At 42.6% G+C, this 26,262-nt stretch overlaps 1 protein-coding gene across 13 annotated transcripts in view; it reads right to left on the bottom strand.

Annotated features, from left to right (window-relative positions):
- Nucleotides 1–26,262, bottom strand: part of KLHL3 (kelch like family member 3) — a 293,373-nt gene that overhangs the window by 96,236 nt on the left and 170,875 nt on the right. For 8 of the 13 annotated variants that reach the window (XM_082725539.1, XM_082725547.1, XM_082725544.1 and 5 more), the window contains one exon: nt 3,095–3,214. In XM_082725539.1, coding sequence (XP_082581665.1) covers nt 3,095–3,214 — 120 coding nt within the window. Of the gene's footprint in view, nt 1–3,094; nt 3,215–12,546; nt 12,784–16,944; nt 17,696–26,262 lie in introns of those variants that run through there. The other 5 variants (XM_082725540.1, XM_082725542.1, XM_082725545.1 and 2 more) reach the window with 4 other exon arrangements.

The raw sequence follows: 26,262 nt of genomic DNA, 5'->3' as shown, positions 1-26,262 counted from the left end.
TTCTTTATAAATAGGATCATGTTATCTGCAAACAGAGACAATCTCATTCTTCCTTTTGATATGAATGACTTTTCTTTCTTTTTCTTGCTCTGTGTAGGACTTCCAGCCCTTATTCAATAGAAGTGATGAGAGTAAGCAACCTTGCCTTGTTCCTGACCTCCAAAGGAAAGTTTTCAACCTTTTATGAGTATGATGACAACTACAGCTTTGTCATACATGGCCTTTATTATGTTAAAGTATGTTCCTTCTCTATCCAATTTGTTGGAAGATTTCATCATAAAAGCATACTGAGGGGCACCTGGGTGGCTCAGTGGGTTAAGCCGCTGCCTTCGGCTCAGGTCATGATCTCAGAGTCCCACATTGGGCTCTCTGCTCAGCAGGGTGCCTGCTTCCTCCTCTCTCTCTGCCTGCTTCTCTGCCTACTTGTAATCTCTGTCTGTCAAATAAATAAATTATTAAAAATAAATAAATAAATAAATAAAAGTGTACTGAATTTTGTCAAACATTTCTGCATCTATTGAGAGGATCATATGATTTTTAGCCTTCACTCTATTAACATGGTATATCACATTAATTGATTTGCATATGTTGAACCGTCCTTTTACCGTGAAGATATAACCTCCTCGACCACAGCATATGATCCTTTTAATGTCCTGTTGAATCCAGTACTTTGTTGAGAATTTTTACATCAACATCCATCAGGAATACTAAGCTGTAGTTTTCTCATCTTGTAGTGCCCTTACCGAGTTTTGGTATCAGGGTAATGCTGACCTTGTTAAAATGAATTTGAGAGTGTTCCCTTCTCTTCAGGTTTTTGGAAAAATTGGGAAGGACTAGCATTAATTATTCTTTGATTCTCTGATAGAATTCACCAGTGAAACCATCTGATCATGGGCTTTTTTTTTTTTAATTTATTTAACTAGAAGATTTATATTACTGAGTCAATCTCCTTAATCATTACTGGTCTGTTCAGATTTTCTTATTTCTTAATCATTCAGTCTTGGCAGTAATTTCCTCTAGATTATACAATCTGTTGACATATAATTACATACAATTACAATTGACATACAAATGGCATTTTATGATCATTTGTATTTCCATGGTATCAACTGTAATGGCTCCTCTTTCATTTTGAGTCATCCCTGTTTTCCTTGGTTAGTCTAGCTAAAGTTATACTTAATTTTTCAAAAAACCAATTCTTACTTTCATTGATTTTGTTTCTACTGTCTTCCCAGTCTCATTTCATTCACCTCTGCTCTATTCTTCAATAGTTCCTTCCTTTTGATAACTTTGGACTTAAGTTGTTCTTCTTTTTCTAGTTCCTTGAAATGTCAATTTAGGTTGTTTATGTGGAGACCTGGAGTCTCAAATCAGGCAAAAGACACAAGCCATACTGAAGGAAACTAAATGAGGAATATCACTAGTATCTATTGAACACAACACAAATTCTTCAATGACCAGACAACTGTACCCATAAGCATGAACATAAGCATGGACACTGTCCACTGCTTCAAACAACTACAGATAGAGCTTCCAGGAAATCTGGCAGGAGGCCTAATAAAAACTGAGCAGTAGGGGCGCCTGGGTGGCTCAGTGGTTTAGGCCTCTGCCTTCGGCTCGGGTCATGATCTCAGGGTCCTGGTATCGAGTCCCACATTGGGCTCTCTGCTCGGCGGGGAGCCTGCTTCCCTCTCTCTCTGCCTGCCTCTCTGCCTGCTTGTGATCTCTCTCTGTCTATCAAATAAATAAATAAAAATCTTAAAAAAAAAAAAAACCTGAGCAGTAGTGCATAAGACAAATTTAATTTTGTCTTGGTTTTTAATGCCAAAGACTGGGCCCTGCAGAAAGGGGAAATGCGGAAACAAATAAAGAACCAGATAGAATTTTTGTTTAAAAGTAGTTCAACACCCTACTCAACAAACACATTTTTAGCTCTATGACCTTTTACTTATGCCATTTTCTCTGCCTGGAAGACTTCCCCCCAATCCAACCACTTGTGATTTCTTTAACTCGAACTTGTCTTTCATGATTTAGCTCAAACATCATCCCCTTAAAGTATTCTCCAAAGCTGCAGTGTGACACACTTGCTTTCACAGTAGTCTTTCAGAAACAAATAATTATTGCACATCTGTCATCTGACAGGCACCTAATGCATTTCCCCTTTATAACACCTATTTTGTACTATAAAAGGATTATTTTCATTGAACTATTTACATTTTTTACTCTTATCCAGCCCAGAACCTCATCAATGCCTCTGGGCATCCTTAGTAAATGCCTTGAGGCTCTCACGAAGTATCAGGTGCTAGAGATCAGAGTGATTCAGAAGTTGCCCCTGACCTCAGGGGGCTCATAAACAAGAGAGAAAAGAAGAGATTTACAATTATAGCTCACAATAGGGTGAAGAACGCTGTAAATAATACCATGGGCAAAGGAAGCTTCTGGGTTCTCTGGTGAGGAGGAGATTGGGTATACAGCCTTTGTACAGAAAAACTTGTTCAGTGTCCTGAATCTGCCTTGCAACAAGCTCACCAAATGTACTTACTGGCCTTATAAATAGCCTGCACACCATTAGCTCATGGAGGATGAGTCCATTTGTATTACATTTCTTTCCCTGCAGAGTTAAACTGCATTGAAGAAGCTAGGTATTCATCCACTTACAGAGCTGTTGTAACAAGCTAAGTTCAGACCAAGGAATGAGAGAAGGAGGCCAAAAGAAAATGTGTAGCATCCGCAATCTTTCATCTGCAACTACGTATCAGTATTGCAATCATTCTATTATTGGCCTCTAATCAGCTGGTTAGGTTGGAAACCAAGTTTATGCAGAGCTGCTACAACCATAAAAAAAAAAAAAAAAAATTCCCCTGTGACTAAGGAGTAAAATGAAAGGTGTTAAATAAATACAAAGAAAAGACAGCACTTTCTGAAAGCCATTCTGTCTTGCCTGGAGCGTAAAGCGGAAGCCAAGTGACTGAGAGTAGGTGGTGAAGAGTGAGAATTCACGAGGTGGTGGTGTCCTAACTTCTGCTCTCAGTCCCTGATGACGCTCACCCAACAAGCTCTTTCCAAAATGGCACAGGCAAAAGAGGAAAAGTACCTCCGCAGTTCATTCATAACCTTGAACGCCTTCCCCATGTGGGCAGAGTTGACAGTGATCGTCCTCTGGTTCTTCTCATCACCCCCGGCCTGAACCGGGGGCTGGGAGCTCAGCTTGATGCTGTGAACAGGAAGGGAGTGGGAGGGTGAAGAAAGGATCACATGTTGGTAAACCCATTCACCCAGCTGCCACAACTCAGTGTAACTGCCCACCCACCAGAAGCATCTTTGTCAGCTTGTTTTCTTCATCACAGACTCAGCAGGGGAAGAAATGCCCTGGGTCAGCCATTTCTGCAGGATCTTCCAATGCCACGTAGGTTCCTCTGGTGGAAGCCAAGTCCTTAGTCAACTTCTACCAGCACTTGTGTGACTTTATGGAAAGACCTTAACCTCCACCCACCACGCACTAAAGGAGTGGGGACATGGGAGGAAAGTAAGTGCTATACCACTCACTTCACAGGGAAATTTGTTCATTCAACAAACATTTAAAGGAAACTACCATGTGCCAGGCACTGTATTTAAATTTAAGGGAAACCCAACAACAAACAAGGTATAGACAGCTGCTCTTGCAAAGCTTAGAGCTCAGTGTAGGAGGAAACCTAGTAAATACCTAAACATTTAATATTGATTTTTTAAATTTAAATTCAATCAATTAACATATACTGTATTACTTGTTTCAGTGATACAGGTCTGTGATTCATCAGTCTTACATAACCTAAACATCCTATCTTAAGTATGATGATTGGACAAGAGGTAGAGAAGCACAGAGGACAGGTAACTACTCCAGTGCTAGCAGGATGAGGGGAAACTTACCAGAAGCTAAGTGAGAGCAGAAATCTCAAGGAAGAGCAAAAATAAGATGGTTAAAAAGGAGGATGGAGAGCATCCTGGCAGAGGAAAGAGGAGATACACAGAGACCCGAAGAAAGAGAGTCAAGGGAGTTCAGTAAAACCAGGAGTATCTCAAAAGCAAAAGTTAGAAGATGGAGCAGTCCTATAAGTGTAATATTAGCAAAGCTAAGGAGTTTGGATTTCTGAGCAGCTTCTGAGACAATGAGAAGCCATCAAAAGGAAAGAGAAGTGGGAGAGGAAGCAGGTGAACACATCTGTGCTTGAGAAAGACCATACACTGGCTGTGGTATGGAACATGAAAGCTTCTGGAAAACCATAATCCCATGGAATGACAAGGGACTGTCACTGTTATGAAAAGAAGGTTTAGTTGTGTGGGCGAAGTGAGCAGGTGGGGACTAACGAGTCATTCATAACCTTAAAGTCCTCTGTACTGAAGACAAAACATTCAAATCCCTATGGGATGTCAACTAGATGCCCAACTACTCCTGAGCAGTAAGTCTCAGCTTTATGGGAGGTGGGATGGGGTATAAAAATTTGGCTTAAAAAAGTACTTTTTTAAAAAAATTAGCACAAAAAAAGGACTTCTTTCCCCCTAAACTAATGAAACTTTTCAGCTCCAAGATCAAGTCCAGGACCTTAGAGATGTGTCTGTTCTAAGAGGAAAACAGAACCTTCTCCACTTGCGTAGATTTAGGGACTCACAGTTCACTCGAACTCTAGTTAAAGATACTTTGCTTTGCCTTTGCCTGGTGTGCCTCCTTCTAGGCAACCACCTAGACTTGCAAACTGGCTCAGGAAAGGGGCTTCTGTAGTTAAGAGAATGTTCCAGAGACCTAGTAATCTCTACATATCTTACAGTGAAATTTGTAACTATTAAAACATTCAAATACAACCGGCAGGGACGCCTGGGTGGCTCAGTCAGTTAAGCGTCTGCCTTTGGCTCAAGTCATGATCCCAGGGTCCTGAGATCAAGTTCTATATTGGGCTCCCTCCTCAACAGACAGCCTGCTTCTCCCTCTGCCTGCTGGTCCCCCTGCTTATGCCCTCTCTCTCTCTCTCTCTCAATCTGATTTAAAAAAAAAAAAAACTTTAACAACAACAACAACAAAAAACAAAAATCAAATACCAGCATGCAAGACCTATAGTTTGTCTGACCATGACAGACTCCTCCTTTGGCTTCCTTCCCCCACTTAGTTCAGCATGCAAATGTAAGGCCACAGTCATCTGAACTTTGGGACTATTCAAATTCTGGAGGCAAGGAAGTTACCTGAGCACAGGAAGATAAATAGCAAGACATGCACAAAGGCAGATGATTAGAATGATATCCTTAAGGAGGCAAAAAAAAAAAAAAAAAAATGATCTCAAAAACATGAAGAAGATATGGTCAAGGTGAAGGAGCACTCGGTAAGATAAAATATTTCATATGAGAAATTTTACAAGCATTATTTCTTTTACAGTCAGTGCCTTTCAAAACAAGGGAACATATAGGGAAGAGGAATAGAAAAAAACAAGAGAGAGGAAATCAAGTCATAGAAGACTCTTAGAGAACAAATTGAGGATTGACAGAGGGAGGGAGGTGGAGAATGGGCTAGATGGGAGATGGGCATTAAGAAGGGCACTTGTTGGGATGAGCACTGGGTGTTGTATGTAAGGGATGAACCACTGAATTCTACTCCTGAAACCAATATTGTACTATCCGTTCTCTACCTAAAATCTAAATTTAAAAAAAAAAAAAAAAAAAGGCAGTGTCTTTCCTTATGTCAAGGCCAAAAAGATATTTTCTATTTTCTACTAAAAGTTTAACATTTTTGCTTTTGATTATTTTATCTGATGTTGGATTTTTATGTCACGATGTGAAATACAGTTCTAATTCTTTCCCATACGTTCCACTTACGGAATACTTATTTTTCCCACTTACCTGTCATACCACCTTAGGTCACATGTCAAAGTTCCAAATACAGGGATCTATTTCCAGACTAAGTTATATCATTTGGTCAATTTATCTGTCTACATTATTTCTGTAACTTCATTATAAGGCTCGATATCTGACAGGGCAAGTCCTCAATCCTATTATTATGCTTCAACTATGTCCTCACTGTTCCAGTTTCTTTACTCTTTCATCCAAATTTTAGTATCAGTTTGTTAAGTTCTATGAATGACTCATAGGATTTTGATGGAAACCACACTGAATTTATAGATCAATTAGGACAGAACTGATACTTTCTGATATTATGTCTTCCAATCCATGAACATGTAATATCTCTCTCCATTTATTTAATCTTCTTTAATGTCAAACCTTTATATTTTTCTATGACGACCTTATGCATTTTTGATTCAAGTTATTAAGTACTCTAAAATTTTTGTTCTTTTTTAACAATAGCAATGGTGCTTTTTTGAACTGTATTTTCTGACTGTTACAGTTTATAAAATGCAATTGATTTTTGCAAATAACTATCCAGCCACCTTACCAAATGTTCTTAATTTCTTTATTTGTCTGAAGAGTCAATAAGGTGTTCTATGTAAGCAATCCTATTAACCTGCATATATAGAGGGGTTTTTTTCCCCTCCTTTCCAATGTTTAGGCCTCTAATTTTCTTTTTAAGGGGGCGCCTGGGTGGCTCAGTGGGTTAAAGCCTCTGCCTTCAGCTCAGGTCATGGTCCTGGGGTCCTGGGATCAAGCCCCACGTCGGGGGCTCTCTGCTCCACAGGGAGCCTGCTTTCTCCCCTCTCTCTGCCTGCCTCTCTATTTGTGATTTCTGTCAAATAAATAAAATCTTAAAAAAAAAAAAAAAAGAAATTTTGCGCTGCTAGGATGGCCACACAATGTCGAACAGAAAGTGTGCTAACAAATACTCTTATCATCTTCCTGATTTTAAAGATGATGTTTCTAATGTTTCCCCATTGTGCATGTTTGTTGTAGGATTTTTACAGATGACCTTAATCAAATTAAGAAAATTCCCTTGTATTTTATTACTTTTTAATCATAAAGTTATACTGAATTTTATCAAATATTTCTGTGAATCTAATGACCTGATCACATGGATTTTTCCTTTTAATCCTTTTTTTTTTTTTTTTTTTAGATTTTCCTTATTTTTCAGAGAGAGAGAGAGGACACGCTCAAGCAGGAGGAGCAGCAGGCATATGGAGAAGCAGGCTCCCCACTGAGCAAGGAACCCAATGTGGAACTCAATCCCAGGACCCTGGAATCACAACCTGACCTGAAGACAAACACTTAACTGACTGGGCCATCCAGTCATCCTTTCCACTTTAATATTTTAATGGGGCAAATGATACTAATATATTTTTTAAAACTAAAAAATACTTGCATTCCTGGGATAAATCTAGAAATTACAAAAAGACCTCACAAGTATTCATTATAAACACTGTCTTCAAATTGTAAAGCAACTTAAAAGCCAACAGAAAAAATATGTAATTTGGTACTGATTAAAGAATGACTGAAGGTTTCTGACAAGGAACTAATTTGAGCTCCTAAAAGCCCAGTGGACAGACATTATTAGTTCTGTTTCACACATATGGAATAGGGCCATCTTGGAAGCACTAACAACAAGCTCCAGCCTGACCCGTGAACAGGAAGGCTTGCTCTTCCTGTTGCATTGCTCTTTGCACTTTCTGGCCTGTCAAAATGGTCTAATAATGAAAACCCTGCACTTGTCCTTATAAGTGATGGACGGCAGAGCAGAGTGGAAGAATTTGCCCCAACCAATGGCTCCAAGGCTAATGATTTTAAAAAGTACAAGTGGGGTTAGTTTTCAGAGTTAAACTATAAGTCAATACACATAAAATATTAATCACGGAAGGTATAAAAATATCTAATTTCTGAATGTTGGGTCCTCTCAGCACACCACCTCCTACAGCCTTTTCTCTGGCCCACCCTTGTCCTTTACCATCCAGATCCACATATCCAACGTCTGCCTTAAATCCCTCACATTTTGCACAGTAACTCATACTCATCCTATCCAAAATGAGGCTCTCTACCCTCCCTACTCATCCTCAAGGTTACTCTTCTTTTTGTACTCAGAGGTAAAACAAACCACCCACTCACCTATTCAAGGCAGAAACTGGGATGTCCTCCTTGGTAACCTCTTCCCCCTCTCTCTCACACCCCTCACATACAGTCCCAAGTGCTCCTTTAATCTGTCCCCACTCCATTACCTTCTCAGAGTCAGCCAGGCCATCATGATCCCTTGCCTGCCTCACTAAGATAACCTGCTCCCTGACTCCAGAGTGACCTTTACAGAATGTCAGTGTGAGCAACGGATGTTCTGTGTGAAACCTCCCACTGGTTCTTCACTGGGTTCAGAATAAATCTCAGAAATCTTTTTTTTTTTTTAAAGATTTTTTATTTATTTATTTGACAGAGAGACATCACAAGTAGGCAGAGAGGCAGGCAGAGAGAGAGAGAGGAGGAAGCAGGCTCCCCGCTGAGCAGAGAGCCCGATGCGGGACTCGATCGATCCCAAGACCCTGAGATCATGACCCGAGCCAAAGGCAGCGGCTCAACCCACTGAGCCATCCAGGCACCCTAAATCTCAGAACTCTTAATCTCACAAAAGAAACTGAGGGTTGCCGGGGGAAGGGGGGGGTAGGGAGAGGGTGGTGGGGTTATGGACATTGGGGAGGCTACCTGTACCACTGGGGCTAATAATACACTATATGTTTATTAAAAAAAAAAAAAAAAGAATAAATCTCAGAGACCTAGCCTGGCCCTTCAGAACCTTATCATTGCCCTGAAGACTTCTTGCTACCAAACTCCTAAAATATTTGCACCTGTCTAAATATACCAGGCTCCTTTGCCTTACCCTACTCATTCTTAGTCTCTTGCTGGAAGTCTTCCTTATCACCCTCCACTATCCACTAGATTAATTTCCCTTCTGTGTTCCCACAGTACTCAGTGCTTTCCTCCATGTAATACTGTAATTACCTCTTACTCTTCTGTCTCTCCCACATAGCACGTTGCTGGGACATGTTTAACAGTTAGTTGCCAGGAAGAGAGCGCCCTGATTTGTAACATTTGCCAATTTCTATGGTGTCAATACTCCCACCGTGGCAGATTTCAAGCTATCAACATGATCTTACTGAACATGTGAAAAAGAGATGGATAACACCACACCATTATACCACAATGCGGTATTTTTACCACAGAGACACAAGAGACATAATTTAAAAGGCATAGACCATAGTAAAATAACTAGGAAGAGATGAGTTTGGGGTATTCATTATACTTGTTTATAATTTATTTTTAAGTTATAGAATGTATTTTTAATAAAGGCTATACTTCTTAGAATGACTCACAAAATTCCTGACAATTTAATAAGCAGCCCTTATCAATGGTGAGTGCTGGCTCCGGCATACCACCGCCAACCCTAGACTTTGAGCTCCATGACAACCAGGATGGTGTCTTATTCTCCTCTGTATTCTGAGCCTCTGGCACATGGCAGGTGCTCAATAAACAATCACTGAGTAAATGATTGGATAGGTAAGTAAATAAGATATAACTACCAACTATTCCAGTCTTTCCTCACTTCACCTCATTAAAATAATTATGGCTTTGTCCCTCTCAACGTCCCCTCTTTGTACCCCCATAGAAGGGGGTGGGGTTCTTTCTTAGCTGGTCTAGTCCCCTGCATTAGTGATATGGAATAAAGAGGATGCAGGGAGAAAGGAAGGAAGGAAGGGGAAGGGTGAGAGGGAGGGAGGGAAGGGGAGGGGAAGGAAGGGAGAGGAAGGAAGGAAGGAAGGAAGGCAGAGAGGAAGGAAGGAAGGTAGGTAGTTACAGTATCAGTTCTTGGGCTCTTCCTTTGCTGAGGAAAATTCATGCAAGGAATAGAAAAGAGAGGGCATGGTAGCAGGGCAGGAGATGGAAAAGCCTCTAAGCCGCCGACTGCGCAGGGAATTTGGGGGATATGCCAAATGAGAAGCTCCAGAGGATCCAGAGTATGAGAGAGTGTGCGGGAAAGGGGAGACCGAGAAATGCTGCTGAGCTGAGCATTAGGAACGGCATTCCCTCTAAGTCTTCAAGAAACGCAAAGGAAGGTCAGAGGGTGTGGGCTGACACTGGGCCACATAAAAAGAGTCCAAGCACATTATGTTCAAGCTACAGAAGAGAGAGAAGAGAGGCAACGTCACCTAAAGAAGGCAGAACAGCTCTGAGTCAGAGTAAGACTATGTCAAAGTGCTAACCCCCAACAAAGAAAGTGTCATTTAGAAAGGGAAACTGAAAAAGAAGAACCAGACAGAGGAAACCCCCCATCCAGTTCATCACACACTATCTAGGAAAGAAAGGATTTAATAATCATCATGGTCTGACCTGGTTCAGCCTCGGGTCGGATGCATGTTTTAAAGCTTGAAGCCTGTAAACATTTGAATGCCATAACTCAGTCCCTAGCTCACTATGCAGCCTCTGATCAATTTGGTCCTCCTTCCTTCAGGAAGGAAGCAAGGAAGCAGTAGCAGGTGCTCAGGAACATCTTTACAATAGCCGTCTTCACTGCAAATTAATCAGGTGCCATTCTGACTGCTGTACTTTCAGTTCTCATGGAGAGTTCATCAGCATGACTCTGCGTCTCCAATCTGGGCAGCAGTGGGACAGTGACGAAATGGCGTTTCTATACCAACAGGGCTCTGGGCCAACTACAGATCTAGCAGTTACCCCAGTCCTAAAGTTCAAGGCCAAAATGACCAAATCTGAATTTTCACCTCTGGGCTAGTAAAGGACCTGTCACTTGAAGACGTCCAGGCAGCAGGATTCAGGGACTCGATGGTGCAGTCCTGTCATCAAGAACCACCACCTACACATGGGCCGCTATAAAGCCCTATTATTCTCCATACTCTTTCTGTGATGTTGCCTCTGTCCACAGCATCAGGCTGAGCCTCTGCAACAGCCCACACAGATGCACGAAAGATGTATATTGTAAGTCGTAGCTCCTGGCTAACAATTAATAACAGCATTTACCGAAAGCGGATAATATGGTAAAGCACTCAGCCTCCATGATCTCATTTTATCTTGGGGCGCCTGGGTGGCTCAGTTGGTTAATTGTCTGCCTTTGCTCAGGCCAGGGTCCTGGGATCGACCCCCACACTGGGCTCCCTGCTCTGCAGGGAGCCTGCTTCTCCCTTTCCTCTGCTTGCTGCTCTCCCTGCTTGTGTTCTCTCTCTCTCAAATAAGTTAATAGAATCTATTAAAAAAAAAAACCCTATTATCTTCTTAAGCACTGAGATTAAACTTGTCTCAAAGTCCTACATAATTACTAAGTGGAGAATTAACACTCAAACCCAGGTCTATGCAACTCCAAGGCCTATGTCCTTAATAGCAATGTTCATTGACTTGGGACAATGCCCACAGTCTATCTGGCTGAGCGAGCTCAATCTTTACTTACACCCCACTCTCTGAGGTTCTTCACTATGCAGCCCAGCCAGGCCAAATGAAAAGGACTAAACCCTGCAGGACCTGTGAAATGGCACTACTTCCCTCCACTGACTGCAGGGAAACTGCAGTCTGTATTAGAGTTGGTATCATTAATGGTAGTGAACTTGGAATCCTCACATAAGTCCATCCTGATTCAACAAACTGGTGAGCAGCTGCTGCCCTTCCTACTATGTGGTCCTTGCTAAACCAGCTAAAGAATATCTATATGTTGCTAATCACATTCCTAAGAGCTCAATTCATAGGCAGTTTCCTTCAAAACCCAGGGCGGGGGTGGCATTTCAGGCTGGGGTGGGGGGTGATGTCTCTCACATGGGCTGTGTAAAAATGCAAAACATAACAGAAACACTTGTCAGAATGAGACAAAGAGAGAGGAAGACTAAGAGAAAAACACCCCTTGTTCTGTGGCATTTTGGGAGCCAAGCTTCTACTCAAATTGAACAGGAGAGCTGAGCTCTTCTACCACGTGTGGTTTTGACAGAGGCTATGACAGACTTTCGTTAGTTAAAAAGAAAAGTCTAGGGGAATTGTGCTAAGAGGTTGAAAATCCTCAAAGATAATAAAAGTTACAGATTTCTAGCTTAAGAACAACTGAACTTATTTAACAGGAAAAAGCCAAAGAATAAAGTATGTTCAAGTTATTTTTCATTATCACTTATTAATGCTCTTTTCACTCTAACCTAGTTTTAGGGTTCATACAGCACTGAAAAGAATTAGGTCACTTCTACAAAGGCAAATTTCATCAAATAAAGCCCTCACTTTAGAAAACTTACCCCAAAATGTTCTTGCCTGCCTCTGTCTGAACAATCTAAAACTTGGCAAGCAAAATCCTGAAAACCCAAATCTGGGTATGGGGAAATCAAGAGGCTTCACTCACTTTGCTTTTTGCAGTTAAAAACAAAAACAAAAACAAAAACAAATCTTACCTCACCAATAAATATTTCCAAAATGGAAAATTTGGTTTCAATTATCATGGCTGAAATGCACATCTGCTTCAGGCAGCAGTGTTGTCCAAAAATGTCTACAAAAGTCTCTATCCATGACTACTAGAGATGGGAGAGGACTTAAGGACATACCATGGAAGAGAGAAAAGGCGAGAGGGCGAGAGGGCGAGAGGGCTCAATACTGGCTCTTCCCTGGGTCTTGCTAGCATTTTACCTGGAGTGCAAACCTCAGCATTTAGAGAATATCAGCTAAGTCATGTCTTCTCAAGAAATATGATCTTTCACTTCATCGATCAAGGGTGAAAAAAAATCTCTTCTGGCTCTGAAGCTCCTGAAGTCCAGAACAAGTTCTCCTTAGTAAGAATGAGCCATTCTGAGAATTGCTCCCACCAAATCATGTGACAGTGCTGGACACACAGTGATCCTCTCAAGCAGGTGCACCCCATTGCTTCTGGTGAAGGAAACCATAATTTTAAGAAAAATGGACAACTAACTTCCCCTTTTTATGATGCTTCCTCCTAAAATTGTTGCTCTCCACAAATCTTGCAGATATGCCAGACACTGTGCCTGGAAAAAAAAATGTTTTTTAAGATTTTATTTTTAGGGGTGCCTGGGTGGCTCAGTCAATTAAGCATCTGCCTTCACCTCAGGTCATGATCCCAGGGTCCTAGGATCAAGCCCCACCTTGGGCTCCCTGCTCAGCAGGGAGTCTGCCTCTCCCTCCTCCGATCCTGTTCCCCCTTTCTGCCAAATAAATAAATAAAATAAATAAATAAAATCTTAAAAAAAAAAAAAAAGATTTTATTTTTAAGTAATTTCTACATGCCACGTAGGGCTCAAACTCACAGCCCCAAGATCAAGAGTTGCATGCTCTACTGACTGAGCCAGCCAGGCGCCCCTAGAAAAAAATTTTTTTTAATTGTGGCAATATACTTAACATGACATGTTCCACTTTAGCCACTTTTGAGTGTGTGGTTCAGCAGCATTAAGTACATTCATGCTGTTGTGCAACTATCACCACCATCCATGTCTGGAGTATAAATAAGGCTACTTAGCCCACAAGGCTGATTTCCCTGAAAATATAATCTTAATTGCAAGAGCAACTGCCATTTTCACTGTCTATCTGCTCTACAAACACACAGGCCGATACACACACACAATTTATCACTGGAGTGGCTGAGAGCCAGAGGCCCTTCTTCTTCACAAAACAGAAAGCAGAGCCATCTTCTGCTGATTTTTCACAAAGGCTGATGGCAATCTTAGCATCAGCAGGTTCTTTAGAGAGCAGGACAGCTTGGGGGACACGGCAAAGGTGAGTGCAAATTCATAGGTTCTTCTTGACACTCTGGCTAAACAAAAGCGTATCCGGTTCATGATTCCGAACCACCAAGGCATCCAGATGCCTCAGGATGTCTGTAAAAAGGAGGATTAAGGTAGGTGTCGGGGAACCCTGGCAGAGGAAATGCCAAGCCCTGTGTGGTATCTCACTATGAGGAGATGGATGGCTCAGGTAGAAGCAAGAGAATGGGCCTGACAAACCCTCCCCAATTCTCTCATGGGAAAAGTCCCACGTAGTCTGCTTCAGATGGTAAATATAGAAAGTCCTTAAAATAAGCCTCAGTTAGAATCCCAGCAGGACACATGGGGTACAACAGGGCAATAGATGAACGTGAGGGGTAACAAGTACCATTTACCTAGAACTCAGGCTGTGCCACAAAAATTTTACTAGGTGCTTTCTAGGCATTACCTCATTTGATCATGACACCAGTTCGGTGAGGTACAGATACTGTTACTACTCCCTTTATACCAGAGAGAAGAATTATTTGTGGGGGGAAAAAAAAGGGACATACTCAAGGTCACACGGTTTGCGAAGCAGATTCACGGCAACGTCTATGTTACTCTAAATCCCATGCTTTCGATTAAGAGCCATTTAAGGGAGAAGTTATTTTCATACCCTCATGGCAAAGAAAGAAACTGTTCGTTAAAAATCCCTTGGCTGAAAAAATGTTAATGCTTAAAAACAGCCCCAATTAAGCTGCAGCAGGTTAAGCGTGGACCAAGCACAGATTCAGGATTCCTCCAGTCGCTGGAGGTTTGACATGTGATCCTAGGCCAGTCACTCTGCTTCTTGGGCCCTAGGTTTCCCAGGGAACTTGTAAAACAAGGCCGCTTCCCCTGTTCTCCGCCTACAAAGCATTCCACCAGGTCAATGACCCGTGCTGAGATAATAAGGCCAGTAGCCAAAGACGAACCTACTGGCCGAAGGTTTCAATCTCCTCTCTGACCAACTTTCTTCTTAGTTATCAGACTTTCCAGCAAAAGTTATCAGCTAATTGCCAAATAATTACGCAGTCCCTACTCCGCACGCAGCACACAGCAATGAGTGAGGAGTATGCAGAAGTACGGGCATGCTCCTTACCCTCCAGGACCCGTCTCTGAGTTTGGGGACTGGAAAGATATACAAAACAAATCAGAAAAACATCGGGGGGTTGGAGGGGGCATGATTCAGTATCCAACTATGGCTACAAACTGGAGAGACTAGAATTCAGAAGAACATCACCTAGAACTAGGGTTTCAAAACAGCCTTGTTAGATGGAGAAGTTTCAGAAAAGAAGAAGGGAAAGGCATTCCAGGTAAAAGGAACTCTGGGAATGAAGGATCTGGGACTGGATGGAGCAGTATACAGGACGGATGGTCACAAAAGAGACCAAAAACACTGCCCAGCGCGGGGGTATGGGTGAGCAGAGGGAATGCAGACGGGGCCAGATTTCAAAAGACGTGAATGTCTGCCGTGGTAAGCTGGGAACAAAAGGTACTGAGATGGGCGACGTGGTGAACACTGGACGCTGCTCAGTTTGGATTTCTTGCCTATTCTGTCTCTGGCAGAGGAAAAACAAAATTCAGGGGTCATAAAGGCCAGGACATCAGCCATCCCAGCAGAAAGCCACCAGAGTGTCGAAGAACAAGAGATCTCCTAGAGGGCAAAGGATCATTACGTTTCTGAAAAGAGGGCAGGAACACAGCAGATGCCCCAAAATGTTCAGGAAGCAGTACTTTGATCTGCTACGGCTCAACTCACAAGGACCTTTCAGGCCCAACATGCCACCAGTCAAGCAAATCGGCCTGATCCAAAATTCCTAAAGCGCCATTCACATCACCCCTGCCCTTCTGCTAGGTATCAGACCAACAGAAGGTGAGGACCACCCCCCTCCCGCACCCAGCCTAGGAGATAGGCCCTCAGATGCTCTGCTGCCCAGTAGGCCCCATGGAGTCCAACATCCAAGCTCCTGTTGCAGACAGCACGGAAGCAGAAGCTGCATCAGCAGCACACTCACACTAAAAGTCCCAGACTCATCCTGTGGCAGTCATAGCAAGTAACGCAGTGTCTAGGGCCTCTTCAGACCGGAAGACACCCCACCGCCACGCTAATTCTAACAGGGTCTAGAGATGTTAATGGCAACTCCCTGCCGCATGAGATGCAGACGTCAAGCCAGTATGGGTAAAGGAAAGTGTTTACTGAGGTCCTCTCCAGTGCTGAGTTACGCACACCGGTTATCATTTCACCTACCAGTTATCATCTGCATCAAACCGACAAGACAACGCAGAGCAGCAGCCCTCCCCTCAGTGGTGCAGGGCCACACCTCACCCCTCCCTGCCTAAGGCCTCCTGCCATCACCCTCCCCTCAAGGAAAATGGCAAGCCTCGGGCTCTTCACCAGCCGCAGACCCACAGAACTTGAAGAGGCTGACATGGCAAAAGGAGACGTTTTAGCACAGAGGAATGACCCGCCCCCTCACTGCATTGAACACCTCCGAAATCAAAGAATCAGGTCCTCGGATAATAGTTGAAAACGTACATGCGTGTGCCTGCCAGAAAATAAACTCTCGCTAGTTAGATCCAGCTCAACAGAAGTACTCCAATTCCCTTCGTTGGATTTCCTATGTCATAAGCAATTCCTGATAGAAAAAGCAAGAGTTCCTCTAGAGCATACATTCCAGGATCATTCATAAACTTTTCAATGAAAATGAGAGTCAGTTCCGAGCAACTGTCATCTGAATGGGTTTCTCTCCTTCTTATTTGAACTTGTGTGTGTATACAGGCACACACACACACACACACACACACATACACACACACACGCACATACATCCTTTTAGGATAGACAAGAGCATGGATCGCTTAAGATTTGAGCACTTTGGTGTGAAAATGAAAGCAGTCCCTGCCAGGCCAACCCTGCTGTGACATCAGAAACCCCTCACCAAAGAAAAACTACCCCCCGGAAAGTACCCAAGAAAGGGAAACGCCTCCTTGAAACAGTCTGAGAAAGGCAATCCTGATTCAGCCCATGCTAAAACTATCCCCAAACACCAGCCAGAAAGTCCCTTCTTTCAGGCGGCCCCACTGCCCAGCACACCCAGACCTGCCTTTGCAGAAGCCAGATCTCTGGAAAAAGGGGCTCCCTCCTCTGACTCCACCGCCCACTGGGATCCATCAGTGTCCAGGTCTTCCAACCCTGCCTCGCCAATGCAGATATAAAAGCTGGTAGCTGCACCACAAGCACACGTTCACAAGCGCACACACATACCACAACACACACTTATTCCATACATACCTTTCACCGTCCATTGTGCGAGGCCCAGCTGGGGTGGCAGCCGCTGAACTGTGCATGCACCCGGAGATCCTAGCTCTGTTCTCCGTTCTCCCCGCCAACCAACAGGAGATCTGATCAGCAACAGTGATTCAGCATGGCTGCAAACGAAGCCTCCTCCCTCTCGATCCTCCTTCCTCTGACTTACTCCCAGCAGCTTCTACCGCAGAAGCAGCAGCAGCAGCAGCAGAAAATGTCTTACCCAGAGCTCCCTGCAGCCCTTTCAGCTGCTAAAAGCAGCAACCCACTTGCTCCCCCTCCCCCGCAGGCTTGCTGCTCCTCCGTCTCCTAGGAACAGCGCGGCTCCAGCGATCCAAGTGCGGTGCCACCTTTCCAGCTGCCTCCACATCTGCCCAGGCATCCCCAGCACAGGCGACGAGATCACCCCAGGGGCTCCCGCCTCCTGTGCCTGCACTGTGAAGGTTCAGGCAGTTCCTTAGCGGCCCAAGAAATACTGGCCCCCGCCCCCTCCCCAGCCCCCACAAGCTACAAGTCCGTCAGCCTGGCCAGATTACTGGAATGAGGAGGCCCCTCTGTGGCCTGTAGTGGAGTTTATCCACCTGGGGAAATTGGCTTGTAGGTCACAGCTCACGTTCCAATTCCTCCTCACAAAATCTACAGTAGCTCTGAGAGTCTGACAGATGGAGAGAAGTTAGGGGAGAAGAGCCTGATATAACTGAGAATGCTGAGAGAAATTTCATAAAGGAGACGAGGTGAAACTGAAACAAACCGCCTTTTGCCTCAAGGGGCCAAAGACGATCGCAGCAAAGCCATGACAATGAACACTGCACACAGTGATTTCCCTATGCCGTACTGAAAGACCGCAAATTTCATAGCACGGCCTTAAAATCCCTTCCAAAAGCACTGAAATTTTAACTTCAGCTGTGGCTCCAACTAGTAAGACTCCCAATGAACCCTCATCTCCAGCCAGAGATGTCTCATACCCTGTAATCTCCAGCTGCTGAGCCTCGATTTAGACTTACTTAACTCTAAAATACCATCTTGGAAAGGCACAAGGTCAGTCTGGGTCTCCTAACCATAGCCAAGAGGCTTAGAGGAAACTGAAGCCATCAGTCCCTGGTGGCCGATTGGTTAGCCATAGAAATGGGTTCAGAAGCTTGCTTAATGCCTCAAAAACCATACATGAGCATCTCTATTCTCAAACCATCCATGTCACACCTGGGATTTTCAGGATGTGTACTACTCCTGGCTAGCTGAGTGATTTGCAGCAAGTATTCTTCCTACTCAGAACCTCAGCCCTTCATCCCTAACACAGGATCGGTCCAGAGTTCCTTTCAGCTCCAAAAATCACATGATTCTGAAAATGTCTTAAATGCTCTGTTTTTCTTATTCATCTGTAGGAATGCTTACGAAGTAGTTTTGACTGGCCTCTAATATTTTGTAGGGGGCTTCAGGGAGGATAACATAATGTAAAAGTAGGAGAGATGATCATGAAATCTATGATTTTTAGAATTTGAACCTGTTAAATTTCTTCACTGCTACAAAGCCTTGAAACAGTGGAACAAACGGGGGGTGGGGGAACACTGAGGTGCCAGAAACTAAGAGTCACTGAATCTTTATAGCCTCCTGAACTCAAAACGGTAAGATGTTATGCTCAATGATCACCTCCTACAGACAACTCAGGGTCCTCTCAGATGGGGGCACTCCTCAAACTCTCAAACGAGAAGAGGTCTGGGTTATTTTATTTACACCCTCCGGCCCCAGATGACCACTTCTCCACAACAATACCCCTCGTATCTTTCTCCATCCGTCCCTTCCTCCTCTAATCAGCCTTGTGGCTCTGCTCCAGATATTTCCTCTTGAGGTGAATCACAGGGATCAGGAGAAGCTGAACACCACAAATAAGGAAACTGAATCCCAGAATCCGTGCCAGAGTGCAGGCATCCACCAGGAAGACGACTGAGTGATTCGTAAAAGGGACATGAGAATAGGATAAGTCTCTCTTTTATGACTTTATACCTTCATTCACCACTTCACCATACAGGAAAGGGGGGAAATGTCACATCTAACAAACCAGAGAGAAAAGAAAAAGGAGGTCAGAAAAGGAAATACTTGAGGCTGAGGATATACAGATTTTATTTGACAGCCAGTATAAAAATTTTATAGCATTTCCTTCGCAACCTACTTTTGCTGTGCTAACCGATGTAACTACAGTGTCTGTGCTGAAAACATACCACTACCACCTACATGTTTTATTAACAACTCACTCTATCCATGGAGGCACACAGAACAGAGAACACTTAGAAAAGGTCACCTACCAAAACCAGGGGCACAGTTGAGTCAAGAATCCAAGTCTGTAGATTCCTCAAAGTTCCCACCCTCATCCACTCTAATTTCAGAGCCATATTTTACATTTTCTACTTTATTATCCAAATGTTCTCTGGGCCACAGTCTGAACTCATTTGCTTTGAGCTTAATTGTCTGACTGAACTTCAGATGAAGAGATGCTATTGGATTCTTGAGGCAGGAGAAAATCAACAGAAGCAAAGTGGGGTCTGCGTGGGAAGAAGCCCCATCCTTGGACTGACAGCAGTGGTGTCTAACCCCCACTTCCCAGGCCTCCATCCCACACCCAAGGCTTCTTCCACAGCTTACCAATAGCACCTAGTGGCCCCAACTCTCCATCCCAAAGCAATCAACCAGCCATGCACACCAAGCTGGTACAGAATTCTTCAGCTTTATGTGGCTCAGGAAGAAACCATGTTAGGAAAAGAAACTGGTTTTTGCTTTTGTTTTTGCTTTTAACTGGTCTACCCAGTTTGGTCTTCACACACCATCTCTCCCCATGGAGCCAGAAGAGAAGAGCTTATCTAGAGACAGTAAAGCCAACTCTTCCTTTTTTTTTTTTTTTTAATTTAAATTCAAGTAATCAACATATAATGTACTGGTTTGACAGGTAGAGGTCATTAATTCATCAGCTGCAAGTAACACCCAATGCATTCCATCACACAGTTAACTCCATCCCCCCACTTCCCTCCCCTCCAACAACCCTCAGTCTGTTTCCTAAGATCAAGAGCCTCTGGGGCACCTGGGTGACTCAGTGGGTTAAAGCCTCTCCTTTCGGCTCAGGTCATGGTCACAGGGTCCTGGGATGGAGCCCCACGTTGGGCTCTCTGCTCAGCAGGGAGCCTGCTTCCCTCTCTCTCTGCCTGCCTCTCCACGTACATGTGATCTCTGTCATATAAATAAAATCTTTAAAAAAAAAAAAAAAAAGGAGTCTCTTAGGGTTTGTCTCCCTAATTTATCTTGTTTTATTTTTTCCAATCTTCCCCCATGATCCTATTTTGTTTCTTAAATTCCACATATGAGTGAGATCATATGACAGTTGTCTTTCTCTGACTGAATTATTTTGTTTAGCATAATACCCTCTAGTTCCATCCACATTGTTGCAAATGGCACTATTTCATTCTTTTTGATAAGCCAGCCATTCTTTTAAGTAACTTTTTTGACACTTTCATCCTCTCTTTCAGGCATTTGGTTTCTCACATTTGCAGGCACTATAACACAGTACAGTGGTCCCTACACCTCCCTGCACATCAGAACCATCTGCCTAGACATCTAAAACTGTACACGTCAGGAGGTCAAAAAGGGCAGTGAAACTTCTTAGGGTTATGGAAATGTTTCACATCTTGACCGCAAGGATACTTAGATGACTGTACACAGCTACTGTTTCATCAAACCAGACACTTAAAATGGGTATATTTTATCTTACATCAATTATATCTCAATAAATCTGGGGAAACAAAAACACTACAGAAAACAAAACACCCTCAAACCTATAGAATTGGGGCCCAAGAAGCAAGAATTTCAATGAACTTCACAGGTGACCCTTACGCACTTAGAACAATGAATAGCTCAAACCATCAGAATGAGAAAGACCAGGATCCAAATGTACTTACCAGAAACACGACTCTGGGCAAAACACTATTTAAGTCTCAATTTCCTCAAGTGCAAAAAGAAGACAATAATAGTACTGACCCTCAAGTATCCTGAGGTCTCAGTAAGAAAAGTATATAGAGGACTCAGCAGACAGCGCTGCCTGCAATGAAGGCCCAGGAACCATTGGCAGCAGTTCATTTCATGGCCTATGCTGATGTTACCAAACTACAGCTCCATGAGTCTTCGGCTCTCAGGTCAAGAAGAAAGTCTTCCAAGGTACCTTGTGCCAGAAACGTGGACCCAGGCCTCCCCTGGAGCCATGTCCACATCGCCAATGATCCCCACTACCAACAGGCCACCAAGAACTAAGCAAAACCAGAGCTAAATTAAGGCCCACCCACATCTGTATCACCAGAACTTCCCCTGAGATTCTGGACTACCTAAGTAGTAGATTTCCCCCTCAAGCTGTTCAAGCTGCCCCAGGAAGCCAGGAGGAAACTGAAAAGGAACTTGTAAGCTCAGAGAAGTCAAAAGATAAACAGAACAGCACCTTATCCCAAGGAATACGTGGCTTCCCTCAGGACTCCTCCTCTGAAGGCCAAAGAACACATAGTTTTAAGAGGATAATCATAAATGGCACTTGCGTCTCACTTTAAAACTTACAATGTGTTTCATGTCCCTCATCACCTTTAACTTAAGAGTACATGCCTTGAAAAGTAATAGCAGCTTCCAACCCTGGACTATTCATTTGGGACTAGACTCTGCACTCAAGGCTTTATAGGTACCCTTCTCATTTAATCATCACAGCAAACCTATGAGAATGAGCCATTATCCCTGTTTTAAATGTGAGGCCTACAGAAACACAAGAGATTTTTGTAGATGGATTTCATACCTTGAAATTTTACTGAATTGGTTTATTTTTTTTAAAGATTTTATTTATTTGAAAGAGAGAGGGCACAGAGGGAGAGTGAGAGGGAGAAGCAGACTCCCAGCTAAGCAGAGAGCCTGACGTGGGGCTCAATCCCAGGACCCCAAGATCATGACCTGAGCCACAGGTGGACACTTAACCAACTAAGTAAGCCACCCAGGCACCCCTGAATTTGTTTACAGTTTGTCAAAAAACTGACAGGCTTTAGAGTTTTCTATATATAATTCCATCTCACCTGCAAATAGTGACAGTTTTACTTCTTCCTTTATAATTTCAATCCCTTTTATTTCTTTTTCTTGTCTGAGTGCTATAGCAAGGACTTCCAGTACTATACTGAATAAAAGTGGTGAGAGTGGACATCCTTGTCTTCTTCCTGATCTTAGAGGAAAAGTTTTCAGCTTTTCACCACGCAGTATGATGTTAGTTATGGGCTTGGCATTTATGTCCTCTATCATGTTTAGGTACATCTCTTCTATACATAATTCGTGGAGAGTTTTTATCATAAATGGACACTGAGTTTTGGCAAATGTGTTTTCTGCATCTACTGAGATGATCATGTAATTTTTATCCTTCATTTGGTTGATGTGGGATTTAACAGTGACTGATTTGCAGATATTGATCTATGTTTGCAAACTGGAACAAATCCCACTTGATCACAATGTATGATCCTTTTAATGTATTGTTGACTTCAGTTTCCTAATATTTTGTTCAGTATTTTTGCATCTATGTTCATCTATGTTCTAATTTTCTTGTGGTATCCCTGTCTGGTTTTAGTATCAGGGTAATTTTGCCCTCATAAAATGCATTTGGAAGACTTCCTATGTTATAACAAACAAATTCAGTAAAGTTGCAGATAGAAAATCAATATACAAAAATCTATTGCATTTCTATATACTAATAATGAACTATCAGAAAGAGAAATAAAAACAACTATTCCATTTACAACTCTATCCAAAAAGAAATACCTAGGAATAAATTAAACCAAGGAGGTGAAAGGCCTATATACTGAAAACCAAAAGATAGTAACAAAAGTAATTTAAAAAAAGACAACGAAATGGAAAAATATCTAGGCTCACGATTAGAAGAACTAATGTCATTAAAATGTCCATACTACCTGAAGCAATCTATAGATTCAATGCAATACCTGTGAAAATTCCAATAGCATTTTTCTAAAGATTTTATTTATTTATTTGACAGAGATCATAAGTAGGGAGAGAAGCAGGCAGAGAGAGAGGAGGAAGCAGGCTCCCTGTTGAGCAGAGAGCCTGATGCGGGGCTCGATCTCAGGACCCTGAGATCATGACCTGAGCTGAAAGCAGAGGCTTTAACCCACTGAGCCACCCAGGCGCCCCCCAATAGCATTTTTCAAAGAAATATAACAAATGATCCTAAATTGTGTCTGGAACTATCCCAGATAGGCAAAGTAATCTTGAGACAGAACAAAGGTGGAAGCATCATGCTCCCTGATTTCAAACTATCTTATAAAAGCTATAGCAATTAAAACAATATGGTATTGGCAAAAAAAAAAAAACAAAAACAAAAACAAAAAAGACACACACATAATCCAACAGAACAGAACAGAGGGCCTAGAAATAAACTGAAGCATATATGGTCAATCAACTTAGAACAAAGAGTCAAGAATATAGAATGGGAAAAAGGACAGTCCCTTAGATAAATGGTGTAGAGAAAACTGGACAGCCACATGCAAAAGAATAAAACTGGACAAGTATCTGACACCATACACAAAAAATCAACTCAAAATGGATTAAAAACTTGAACATAACCCCTAAGATAATAAAACTCCTGGAAGACAACATAAGCAGTAAGATTCTTGATACAGGTATTGGCAATGATTTTTTTAAAATCTGACACCAGAGGCATCTGGATGGCTCAGTTGGTTGAACATCCAACTCTTATTTTCTTTTTAATTTTATTTATTTATTTGATAGACAGAGACCATAAGTGGGCAGAGAGGCAGGCAGAGACAGAGAGAGGGGGAAGCAGGCTCCCCACTAAGCAGAGAGCCCAATGCGGGGCTCGATCCCAGGACCCTGGGATCATGACCCATGCCGAAGGCAGAGGCTTTAACCCACTGAGCCACCCAGGTGCCCCGAACATCCAACTCTTGATTTCGGCTCAGGTCATGACCTCAGGGTTATGGAATTGAGCCCTCCTCAAGCTCCGGACTCTGTGTGGAGTCTGCCTGAGATACTCTCTCTTCCTCTCCGCCCCTTCCCCTGTGCGCTCTCTCTCTCTCTCTCTAATATATAAAATCTTAAAAAAGAAATCTGACACCAATAGCAGCCCAAAGGGTACATGAAAAGATGCTCAACATCACTCACCATCAGGGAAATACAAATCAAAATCATAATGAGATATCACCTCACACCTGTTAGGATGGCGAGTATCAAAAAGACAAGAAATAACAAAGGTTGGTGAAAGTGGAGATAAAGGAACCCTTATTCGCTGTTGGTTGGAATGTAAATTGGTATAGACACTATGGCAAACAGTACGGATATTCCTCAAAAAAATAAAAAATGGAGCTACCATATGATCCACCAATTCTACTCCTGAAGAAAATAGAAACACTAACTCAAAAAGATAACTACATATCTGTAACCCCATGTTCAATGCACCATTATTCACAACAGCCAAGGTACAGAAAGTGTTGCTAAGTGTCCATCAATGGATGAATGCATAAAGAAATTCTGGTATACATACATATACATACACACAATGGAGTATTATTCAGCCATAAAAAATGAGATTTTTGCCATTTGTGACAACATTGGTGGACCTCAAGGGCATTGTGACAAGTGAAATAAATCACATAAAGACAGATACCATATGATCTCTCCTACATGTGAATTTAAAAAAAAAAAGAAAAAAAACAAGCAAGCTCTTAAATACAGAGAACAGATTGGTCGTTGTCAGAACCAGGAGTTGGGGGAAGGAGAAATTGGTGAATGAGATAAACAGGTATATCTTATTTTAAAAAGTAATCAGATAGATATAAGTCCACCAGAACACACATACATACATATAAGTGAGGAAACAAAGGATATGAGTAAAATGACTTGACCACGGCCCCATAGGTTCGAACTCAGGTCTGCCGGATCTCAAAACCCACTATTAACTACTGTGCACAGCAGGAACTACCTCCATTTTAGAGATAAGCCAACTGAGGCTGAGAGAAAAAAAAGCAACTAGCTTAAGATCACCCTGGCAAGTAGGAAGCCAAGTGGGATGTGCAACCAGATTCTCAGATGCCAGGCCTAATGCCCCTTTCACTTCACCGGGAAAAGGGGAACAACAGCATTTGAACCTCCTAAAGATATTAATATAGACTGGTATCCAAAGCTTCCAAACACTTACTGTTACAGAGTCTTTCACTCTAGACTCCTCTGGTCCCTTAGCTTACCAATCAGGCTTAACAGGTTCTTTCCTTTCTGGGTACAAAGAAAACTGGGCTTTTTTACATGAAAAGGTAAAATACAGATGTAACATAGTGACAAAATCAAGAATACAGTGATGTGTATGTGAATGAGGTCAGGTCTGCACAACTAGCAGATACAGAGAACGGAGGCAGGCACAGGCTTAACATAATGTAAAACTCATGAGCGAGTATGTTCAAATATTGTGATCATTCTCTACAACCAAACACTGGTCTTGAGGAAACCTAGAGGCACACCACTGGACCCCAAAGTAGGGGAAGTAGGTTTTCTTTGAAAAACCAGACCAACTATAGCAGCAAGCAGGGTGCTTCACACAGTAAGTACATGGGAAACACGCATCTTTCAGGATCTTTAAGAATTCCTTCCTCTCTCCGAGAATCGCCAACCTGCAACTGGTGCCCTCTGCTGGTAAATTCATGCATGTCTTCATAACAAAAGCTAGATCTAATTACTACACCGAATGGCTTAAAAAGGTGGGGGGGGGGGGGTGAAGAATATGCTCCTTCACTGAACTTTGTGTTCAAGAACGAGCATTTATTCCTACTTATATATTTTTCATAGGTAGCTGTCCTCTAGCTGCTCTTACTGTTGCTCCTGTCTCCCCTCTCTGGTTCTTTCCTTTCTGGGTACAAAGAAAACTGGGCTTTTTTACATGAAAAGGTAAAATACAGATGTAACATAGTGACAAAATCAAGAATACAGTGATGTGTATGTGAATGAGGTCAGGTCTGCACAACTAGCAGATACAGAGAACGGAGGCAGGCACAGGCTTAACATAATGTAAAACTCATGAGCGAGTATGTTCAAATATTGTGATCATTCTCTACAACTGCATTCCTACAATTCAGCCTCACTGACTATCTAACTCTGTCGATGCAATGGGTGTGCCAGGGAGCTAGAACACAAATCATACATGAACAGAAGGCCAAAGAGCTTACAAGCTGGTTTGGGGAAATTACACATGGAGACATATAAATAGCGGTTTAAAAAAAAAAAAAA

This window comes from Mustela nivalis (assembly GCF_964662115.1).
Source record: "Mustela nivalis genome assembly, chromosome: 3".
NCBI lineage: Eukaryota > Metazoa > Chordata > Mammalia > Carnivora > Mustelidae > Mustela > Mustela nivalis.
The sequence above is the reverse complement of the archived record's forward strand: the minus strand, read 5'-3'. Positions and strand labels throughout refer to the sequence as shown.